Source organism: Pteropus vampyrus, unplaced genomic scaffold, assembly GCF_000151845.1.
Source record: "Pteropus vampyrus isolate Shadow unplaced genomic scaffold, Pvam_2.0 Scaffold219, whole genome shotgun sequence".
Taxonomy (NCBI): Eukaryota; Metazoa; Chordata; class Mammalia; order Chiroptera; family Pteropodidae; genus Pteropus; species Pteropus vampyrus.
In genome coordinates, this window is record NW_011889000.1 from 1,556,579 (window position 1) to 1,566,981 (window position 10,403).

The 10,403-nt window shown below is 60.3% G+C and overlaps 2 protein-coding genes across 2 annotated transcripts in view; one reads left to right on the forward strand and one right to left on the reverse strand.

Moving 5' to 3' along the window:
• CHGA (chromogranin A) overlaps window positions 1-4,271 on the forward strand; it is a 32,270-nt gene extending 27,999 nt beyond the window's left edge. Inside the window, exon 8 of the mRNA XM_011373167.2 lies at window positions 2,962-4,271. Within this exon, the coding sequence (XP_011371469.2) occupies window positions 2,962-3,045 (84 nt within the window). The 3' untranslated portion in view covers window positions 3,046-4,271. The remainder of the gene's footprint in view (window positions 1-2,961) is intronic.
• A 2,670-nt stretch (window positions 4,272-6,941) lies between these two features.
• The window catches only part of ITPK1 (inositol-tetrakisphosphate 1-kinase), an 85,597-nt gene continuing 82,135 nt past the window's right edge, over window positions 6,942-10,403 (reverse strand). The window contains exon 9 of the mRNA XM_023538366.1: window positions 6,942-9,078. Coding sequence (XP_023394134.1) covers window positions 8,720-9,078 — 359 coding nt within the window. The 3' untranslated portion in view covers window positions 6,942-8,719. The remainder of the gene's footprint in view (window positions 9,079-10,403) is intronic.

A 10,403-nucleotide genomic window follows, 5' to 3' on the forward strand; every position in this document is an offset into this window, starting at 1 on the left:
GGCTTCTGGGGTGAGAGGGCTAAAGGAAGAGGCTGGCTCCAGCCAACCCACTCGTCTGAGCTTTGAAGGGGCCTTGCAAAGCCTGGTGTCAAGATGGCTTTTTCCCTCTAAGCAGAATCCATTGTGGAGAAGCTGAGCTATGGGTGCAGGGTCTGTGGTCCAACGGTGGCCACAGAGAGGTCCCTGGGGAGTGGCAGGGACTGGGGAAGGTGGCCCTCCCTCCCTCATCTGCTCTTGTCCACCACCTGCTCCAGGTTGGTCTGAGGCTCTGGCCGTGGATGGAGCCAGGAAGACTGGGGCTGAGCTTTCTCAGCCCCCCAAGGGGAAGGGGAAGCGCACGAGGTCAAGGCAGGAGGACGAGGAGACGGCAAGGGCCTCTCGAGGCCCCTTCCGGGGCGAGAAGAGCAGGAAGCTGGAGCAGGAGGCGGAGGAGCAGCTCGCCAAGGAGTGGGAAGATGTCAAGCTGGCCAAGGAGCTGAGGGCCGAGAAGCGGCTGGAGCGAGAGGACGAGGAGGAGGACCCTGACCCTGACCACTCCATGAAGCTCTCCTTCCGCGCCCAGACCTACGACTTCGGGGGCCCAGGGATGCCGCTGCCACAGGGCTGGAGCCCGTCCTCCCCCGAGGACAGCGCTGAGGCGGGCCCGCCCCTCCCGGTGCGCAGCTACCCCGAGGAGAAGAAGGAGGAGGAGGGCAGCGCCAACCGCAGGCCGGAGGTTGGTGTGGGGCGGGAGGCAGCCCCGGGCCAGGCCCCGAGGCGGTGGGCCCGGCTGCGGGGTGGCCGCACCCACATGCGGCCCCTGCCCCAGGGAGCGGCCATGGTCTCCTCGGGGTCTGGGACTGGAGAGGCTCTCCGACAGGGGGCCCTCAGACGTCCCCCCCGGAGGCCTGGGTTTGGGGCAGAGCCGGGAAAGGGTGGGGGAAAGGGCGCGTTGGACTGGGAGGCGAGTGAGCCCCGGCTCGCAGGGGGCGCCCAGTGAAGCGGGTGGGCAGGCAGACAGGAGACCCAAAGTGACCAAATCAGCGCGTGGAAGCTGGAGGGGTGGTACGATGGGCCGGTCCCTGGAGGCTCTGGCTGGGGACTCTGTCCTACAGGCAACATGGAGCCCCTGTGGGTTCGGGAGCAGGACGAGGGAATGACGGTGGAGCTTGGAGCTCTGGAGGGAAAGAGCTTGGAGACCGAAGGACCCAGCAGGGACTGGCCACTGCTGCCTGGGGGATCCAAGCCCAGGGCACCACTGACCCCAAGAGCCGGGAGGGCACGAGAGGAGGGGACGTGGTGTCCTGGGAAGACTCTGCAGTTGGTCCAGCCAGGTCCCCTCCTGGACCCCAGACAGCTCAGGCACACCCTCCTCTCCCGAGTTCAGGCCCTGCCTCCCACCCTCAGTGGCAGAGGGGGCAGGGGCAGGGCCCCCTGGACCACTGGCCTGGTGGCGACTGGGTGGGGGAAGCAGGGGAAAACCTGGGTTCTGCCTCCTAGCTGTGTGGCCTCGGGCAGGTCACCTCTTCTCTGAGCCCTAGCGGTTCCCCCATTTGTGAAATGGGAGTAAGGAGTCCTTTCTGCTCACCTCATTATCATAACCAGAACACTTGCAAGCTTTGAAAACCTGGCCGTGCCCAGACTTGGGAAGCTCAATGGGATTTAGAGATGTAGCCCCACAGCGGGGGATGATGTGGGATCTGGGGTCCCTGGCAGGCTGGCAATGCAACCTTGGAGCTAGAGGAGGCCTTGGTGGGGGGAGAGGGGGCGGGGGGAGGTGTCTGTGGTTCAAGCATCAGTGCCCAGATGGGAATCCGGGCCATATAGGGGGCTAGGACCCTGGCCCCAGGTCCAAGGTCCCAGGTGTCTTCTCTGCCCGCCCAGAAGAGGATGTGGCTCCTTCCTTGGATCTCCAACCCTCTCTGGGTTGGGACCAGGGGCTCGGCGGCCTGAGAGGAAGATGGCTCTTTCTTGGCAGGTGGAGCTAGAAGAGATCATGTGCCCACGTCCTCAGGACTCTGAGGAAACGGGGCTACAAGAAACAGCAGCTTGCCCCCCTTCCCTAGCTTTTGGACGCAGCACAAGGCTGGGCACCTTTGATCACCTCCTTCCCCACCCACTGAAGCTGTAGAGCGAGGTGGCCTGAGGCGCCCGCCAGCTTCCCTGGTCCACGGGCAGAGGGAGCCCTGGACTGCAGAGCAGAGGAAATGGAGACCTGAGTCCCGTGGGCCTCCTCCACCCAGCCCGAGGGTCTTCTCAGAAAGCGGCCCCGGCATCACAGAACTCATGCCAGGGGCTAAACTCCAAGACAGAGGGCTCTGGGGTCCCTATTTCCATAGCAACCCTTGTCCATCTGTTCCAACTGGGCCGGGGAGTGGTCCTCCCCGACTCCCGTTCTGAGTCCGAGGGCATGCACTCATGGGCATCGGTCCCAGCCCTGGGGGGCTGGAAGCTTCCAGAGGCCAGGGCACAGAACAGGGCTCACAGAACGTGCCCCGGCACCACCCTGCCGACCAGAGCTCCCCTCTGACTGGGACCAGGGATCGAGGCCCAAGGCAGCTCTCATAACCTCCAACCTGTGTCACAGGCTCGTGGCCACTCAGATGGGGCGGTCTGCGGCAGACAGGAAACCCAGGCCTGGCCACGCCCTGGCAGCCATCGTCATAGCCTGGGCCTGGGGTGGGGGGTGCTGGAAAGAACTCTAAGGGGCACCAGAGGTTTCATTTTCCAGGTACCTGCCTGGAGCCATTCGGGAGGCAGCAGGCCCGATAAGAGGCTGTGAGGGGCAGTATGGGGTCAGGGAACAATATTCAGAGCAGCCCAGTAGGGCAGCATCGCTGTCCCCGCATGCAGAGACCCCTGAGGCTCAGAGAGGCGAAGCCACGTGTCTAAGGCCACTCAGCGAGTCTGGCCGCATAGTCCACGGTGCTGGCATAGGCCCCCTTGGCCGGTCCCTGTATGACCCTCGATATTCTCTCCTAGGACCAGGAGCTGGAGAGCCTGTCGGCCATCGAGGCAGAGCTGGAGAAGGTGGCCCGCCAGCTGCAGGCCCTACGGCAGGGCTGAGGCGCCGGCCGGCCCCACCAGCCAGGGCCTCGAGGTGCCCTGCGGTCCTGGCTCTGTTGTCCCCTGTGCAGGTCCTGGCCAGCCAGCCTGGGCACTGCTTCCAGTAGGGAGGTGGCCCCAGCCTGCCCGAGCCCAGGCCGCCCTGCTGCCCCCACGCTCCTTCCCTCCTGCTCTTGACCCCAGGACGCCCCTCTGCAGGGCAGACCCCATGACTTTAAAAGATGATCCTCTCTCTGAACACAGGAAGCTTTCTAGAAGTTTCAGAGCTATTGGACACAACTGCAATAACTTTCTAATCTTTTGGTGAAAGCTGAGAACTCCTGACTGTAATATTCTGTACAAAATGTATCGAAGGAAAAATAAATCTGCTCTGGGCTCTTTCCTGTTTCTTTAAACTTCACCCATCTTGGCTCAGAGTAGGGCATGATGGATGGGATTCAGGGAAAGGGACAAGGGGCGGTCCAGTCCCCTTGGGGCAACTCCTTTCTGGGCCACTGCCTAGCCATGGGACCTCGGGCAAGTGGCTTTGAACCTCCGAGCGTCATTTTTCACATCTGTAAAATGGGGTGCTGACATCTGCTTCAAAGTGTGTAGGGATTAAGTGACACATGCAAAGGGCCCCCCAGTTCCTTCTCCCCTCTTTGCCGTATCCCAGCCACACCTGAGCTGGGCCAGTTTGGGAAACAGCCTCTGCTCCCCGTGGTGCTGGGAAGAGGCCCTGACAGGCCTGGGGGAGTGCCAGCCACCGAGGCCACAGGCCCCCTCGGCGTAAATCTGCCCACCCTCTGACCTGGTACGTGCACAGGACTCTGGGGCATCCGTAGTTCTTGCAGTGGTTGACGAGAACACGGCACGTCTCAGTCTCAGGTCTGAGGATGATGACACAGGCTCACAAGGTGAAAGGACTCATCAGTCACAGGCAGACATAATGCCTGCAACACTGAGCCATGGTGACAGCAGGATTACACGACCAGAAGGGACCGGGCTGGTGCGCTGGACTGGCATGGACCAGCTGAGCATCAGTGCCAACCAGTCGTTCAGCAAACACTTGTGAGGGGCTGGTGTGGATCGCATAGGCCTAGGCATGCAGACATGGCCAGGATAAGCCCCGGCTTCGGAGAAGGCCACCGCCCGTGAACGTGGGTTTTGACATCGGACTGGAGCTGGGATCCCCGGCCTAGCTGCACAGCTTGGTCAAGTGTTTCTGGTTCTCCTGGAGCCTCAGTTTCCTCACCTATAAAATGGGGGGAATATTGGCTATCACCTCACCAGATCACGATGGGGATTCAAGGGGCCCAAACAGCCTGGATCAGAAAACCATGACGATGACATGAGTTGTTTGAGGGGAGGGGTCTCAGCAAGTCTAGGCCTCTCGGGTGAGGCCAGCGAGGGGGCTGTTCACTGCTGCTGATGCCCAGCCCCTGGAGCGCAGGACACCGTCCGAGGACCTGGTGCTCTGAGAAGGTGTTTATTTCTTCACGTTTCAGAGAAACAGGTTTATACTCCAACCCCAACGGTTACAGAAACAAACGCAACACTGTTTTCCACTAGTCGGTGAGGTGCCAAACATCCACTACCAGCATTAGTTAGCAGAGAACACGGGGCATCTTGTTCCTGAAGTAACCCATCCCAAAGACAGCCACCTGCACTGTCCTATGCTCACGGAACAAACATGCAACCAATTCAAAAGAGCCAGTGGGTAAAGGTTCTTGGCGTTTTACAGAAGCCATGTTTTTACATACTGTATATTTGTTCGTAGAGGCATTATGTGTATATATAGGCACAGAGTAAGCAGCAGCCAGCCTGGAGTTCTGGTAAACGCTGCTCATGAACATGGTTGAGGCGAACAGCATTTTTCACAAAGCACAGGTGTCGGCACAGCCCCGGAACTGCCAACATGGTGACATCCCTAAGCGAGAAGCCTTTTGAGAGAAAGCACACTGAATTCAGAGGGGCCTGACCCCATTCAAAGCCCTAGAGGAGGCCAGGTGGTGCCAAGGAACAGTCCCTCCAGGACGCCAGGCCTTGGACAACTCTTGAAGTAAAGAAGAAATATGCGGCCACTTCTGGAAAAGGTCCCACAGGTCTGGTGGGGCGCAGATTGGAAGGACGAGGGCCCAGGCCTTCTGTGAGAAGCTAGCTCCCCTCACAACAGTGTGCGTGCGTGTGCACGCGCACGTGCGTATGTGTGCATCACCTCAAACTCAGGCACAGGCAGGGTGGGTGTGCGCAGTTTCAGGGTGTGGCCCGGCTGACCGAGGGAGAAGCCCAGGACATCTGTCAAGGACCCGTGCGCTTTCTTTGCTTCGTGCTGAGCCACGGGCAGGGTCCATGCTCCTGCCGTAGTCAACACCCAGCTCAAGGTGCCTGTAGCTCGGGGGCCCTTGAGCTGTGGCCTGAGGAGTGGGGCTGTTGGGGATCTCATCGGGTGAAGGATCGGTCTCTAGGGGATAGAGGACAGAGGGCAGATGCAACCCCCAGACACATCAATGAATCCATTCAATGTCTTTCTGCTGCCAGCGGCCAGTGTGAGCCAAGCCGAGGGCCAGTCTTCCAGGATAGGTCAAGGACAGACAACAGCTGCTTTTCAGTTGGCTTGAAAACTACAGTTTCCTGCCAAGGTCCTTCAACCTCCCATAAAGCCCACTCGGCAGTCCTCTGGGTAGAGAGGAAATCATTTTCAAGGTTTCCACCTTCATGGACAGGATTAAAAGCATAGGTGGGTACACTTCAAGGATGCCCAGCTGACCCCTCAGGACATCAGCTGGGTCTGCCTCCTGCAGGTGATGTTGAGTGGCTTCAGGCCCAGCCTGACCTGCCACACACTGCAAACTCTGACCCCTCCATGATGCCAACAGCACAAATCCTCCTTTGGGAGGCTCCCCTGGGCTCCATACATGACGACAGACATCCAAGGCCTGCACTCAGTTGGGGCTTAGTGCTTGTGGGAACCCCATCATTATATAATCAAACCATCTGCAAGCAGAAATTGGCCCAGGGCCTCTGCTCCAGGCTGGCCACCCAGGACAGAGACCTTGCACGTGACCCTCAGAACCTACCCAAAGGCCTCAGCCAAAACGTGGCTCTGCCACTTGCCACCACCAAGACAGATGCTGCAGGGTCCCAGACCCCAATGTGCCCACCAACTGGTAAAGAAAGGCTTGGGAACAAGAGTCCCATCTTTCTGTCATGAAGCCAGCAGGACTGACTCTGGCCACCACACCTGCATGCCTGTTACCATGGACGCAGACCCTTTCCATGAGCCCTTGAAGGTCCCAGAGACTGCTCCCAAGGAGCACACCTGCCCTGGGGAAAAGGCTGCAAAGGCTAAGTGTGGGTCTTTGCAACCCTGATGCAACCCCCACGGCCAGTGACGAGACTTAAGGGGAAACCAACTCTACAGTGTCTGGGGACCCAAATAGGTCAGTGTGCACCCAAGTCACATTAGGGGGAGTCATGCGGGCAGGGAGTGCTCATTGGTGCCTCACCACTGTCCAGTTCCTCTCCACCAGGCTACCTGACACAGTCCCTAAACCCCTTCAGAGACGCTACTGCTGCACAGTGATCCCCACCCATCCCAGGGGAGACGCTTCCACACACCCTGAGTGCGGCTGGCCCCCTTCTCACCACCTGGCAGCTCCCGGCCTTTATGAAACTAAACTGCCCCTCTCGGTCCCCACTCCTGGAAAATGCAACCACACCACATCACTGGGGCCTGGACTCTTAAACATGTGCAAGCCTGACGGGCAACACATCACACAGGAACATGGTGTGGCAAGGGGCCCTGGCCTGTCCTTGAGGCACACTGGGATTGGGATTTCATTCAAAAAGGTAGCCATTTTATTAAAAGACTGGGGAATGACACGCTTTTAGCAACACTGGGCAAACACGTGAAATGCAGTTTGATTTCAGTAGTTTATTTTAGAGACAAAGCAGTGCAAGAGGCCCGCCACGCTCTCCTGTGTCCCCACGGGGACAGACAAGGAAAGGTGACGGTACAGACATTATAATCGGGATTCAACACTCAAGTCGTGTAAACACGGTTAGTCGGCCGGACCTCAGCGTCCAGGACAGTCGGGAGTTCTGCTGGCATCCACCCCCCCACACCCCGCTGAGCCAGGCCTGGAGGTACCTCCAGGCGCCCAGCTCTGCAGCCTCTCTCGGGCCATTCCCCCTGGACCACTCAGGACAGTCCATAGGTCTTTTCCTCTTTCTCAAGTGAAACGGAATCTTAAGACACGAGATCATGCTCAGGGGTTCCTCTGCATCTCACCAGTGCTCACTATCCCAGGACAAAGCCCCTCACTGCCCCTCTTCTCTGAAAAGGGGGCTAACAACCTGCCTGGACCTCGGGATATGACAATCAGCTGGTGGTCCGTCTGCTGCCACCAGGGAGGGGCTGGGTGACTCTAATTGGGGACGGGGTATCCTGCTTTCTCACCTCTGGGGATGCTGCTCTGCTCCCTAGCATCTGGCTGGCTCAGTGCTTGGGGCTTGCAGTGAATACGGGAGGGGTGGACTGGCCACTGGGAAACGGTGGACCGGACAGGTGTGGACATGAGTGAAATGTACGGGCAGCCTCCATCTGCGTGGGAAGGGGGCCCCAAACCGCCCTGATGCTAAGGGAAGACTCGTCCGGTTGCCTTCGCAGAGCAGGAGGCTGCGTGGCAGGGGCTGAGGCGTCAAGCCCACCCTTCAGAGTTCTCTGGTCTCAAATGCCCATCAGAGACGAGGACATAGAGGTCCGATGACTCTCGGAATGATTTGCCCAAAGTCATGGCATGAATCCTTGGCACAGGTGGGATCAGCCCGGGGCCCCCTGACCGGGCAGCCTCCTCCCAGGGCCCGGAGAGCAGCAGAGCCTGGTCAGGGAAGGAGGCTCCCTTGTAGGGCCGCATGTGACACGTGGCGAGGGGCCAGGTGGACTCCTGGGAGTTGGACGTGGAGAGAGGTAGCAACCCAGGGCCTTGGTGTCCCCTGGGAAGCATTCTTGTCCTTCCCTTCCATGAGCGGGCAGCAGGCATGAAACCCAAGGAAACGGCAGCTGCAGCCTCTCGCTCCTTGGCTCACGCTTTCGGGATGGACAGCTGCATGCCTGGTGGTCTCAGGCCCCACCCCTCACGAAGCTGCGAGGCGAGGCGGCCGTGGAAGGGGGAACGGCTCAGGGGCACGCCTGGGAGGCGGGGCTTGGAGAAGAGAGAAGGGGAACCGTCCATTTGCTCTGTTCAGCGCCAAGAGCCTGACCAGGGGTGGCCCCCTCCAGGGGTCCCCAAGGCCTGGTCCATAGCAGCCATCGAGACCAACAGACATGAATGTGCACACACACTCGCACACACACTGCAAACACACACACACACACACACACACACACACACACACACACCCTCCTCACATTCAGACCTAGTGTTGAAAACACAAGCGTGTGTAAACTCCGTGAAGAGATCTGCACAGCAGGATGTCCCCTTTCCATGAGGCTGGACCACTGGGGTTCTTTTCCTTCTGCCCCCTCCCACCCCTCAACTAGATCATGACATCGGAAAATCAGGTTAAAGATTAAAAAAAAAAAAAGAATCAGACTGTTGGGAATTCTTAGTAGGATGTCACCGTCGGGAGCTGCTCGCCCAGTGGGTGTGCTCCGTGGCCCACGCCGCCCTCTGGGTCCTGGGCTCCGTGGCTACTGGGACGAGGCCTTGGTGGCCAGCGAGGCCACACAATGCTGCTGGAAGCTAGGCGACACAGCGGCAGTGCAGCCGAGTCTCTGGTGGGGCAGCTTGGCGGAGCCGCCTGCACCCACGCCAGCTGCGTCCACCTCCGCCGTCCAGGGCGGGTCCTGGCCCATCATGCTGCTGCAGCAGCCGGGGCTGGCGCTGCACGTCCGCTCGCCCGCCAGGCTGTCCGCCTGCTCCGCCAGGAGCCTGCTGTGCCGCAGTGGCGCCGCGTCCCCCGCGGCCGCTGTGGCTGCGCTCTGGCCCTGCAGGACGGTGGCGATGTGGTTCAGGAGGTCTGTGAAGAACTCGCTTACACCCTCGTAGCCTGCAGGGAGGACAGACAGACAGCGCGGGGTGCTCAGCCAGGTGACGTGGAGGTGGGTCCTGGGCATGGGGACAGAGATGGGGACGTGGGGACTAAGGGACCCCCAGACCCAAGGTGGGGGCTTTCGTGATTTACAGAGAAAACCGAGGCCCAGGAGGGCTGATAGAAGTCACGGCCTGGACTCAAAGCAGGGTGCACGCGGCCCCCTGGGGCTGGTGCTTGAATTCGCTGCCCCCAGAGTGTGAGAAGCTGGAGAACTTGCTGATGAGCAAATATCCGCCACACTGCCCGCCTCGGGCGCAGCTTCAGCGGCTCCTTCATCACCTCCCCAACGTGGGACGATGCCATCGAGCAGGGGTGTGGCGTGACTGGAGGTGGCGGCACCGAAGGCCCACTCCTCACATTCTGAGTCACAAACACCCCTCGCTGCCATGTGGCCCGGCCTCAACTCCTTCATGTGTCCGGGGACGCTCCAGCGGGCACCACCAGGTGGACTGGAATGAGGGTGACGCCTGAGCAACAGCAGCTGCTTCCGGAACCGGAGTCCTCCTGTCCCCCGAGATACCCGCGGGGTACTGCTTGTGCCGCGTGCTCTGAGCACCGAAGCCAAAAGGCAGAAACTGGGCTCCCTGGAGACGAGGCCACCGCACGCTGACGTCCACTGCCCCTAACGAAGCGGGGGCAGCTCCCCTGGACAGGAGCTGCCGGAGCCCGCCTGGGGCCTGCGCTCCCAGCACGGACGCAAATCACACATCAGCAGATGAGTCTCCGGGAGCCGCCCACCGAGCAGGGGGAGGCTTTAGGGCAAGGATTCTGCTGACTCCCAAAAACTGTTTCCAAAGCGATGTGACGCAGGGTGGGTGCCCCCACCCGCTGGGATCGATTTGGAGGGATGAGAACCAGGCGCGCCGCTGTGAGAATGAGCTCAGGACAGGACGTGCGTCCCCGGCAAGGACCAGTGTGCCTGCTCTGGGAGGGGCTCCGGGCGCCTTCCACGCCCCGCTCCGCGCGGCTACGACCCCACCACCAGCACAGGCCTGGTGCTGAGGTGACTGACACCCTCGTACCCCTCAGGACGGGCTTCGCAGCAGCCAGCACACGCCGGTGAGAACGGAGGTTCGGGAATGGCACGGGGCGGGGCTGCCTCATTTGTTCTGACTCTTATTTGTGGTTTTGAGGGAGCCCAAGGCTGAGAAGGGGAAGGAGAGGTCCCCACAGGAAAATTAAAACGGGGGGAAGTGGGGGGTCATGCGTGGTGCTTCCACGCGCACAGCATCCCCTCACCTACTCTCCTCAGCGCTGTCCCCATGGTACGGATGAAGAAA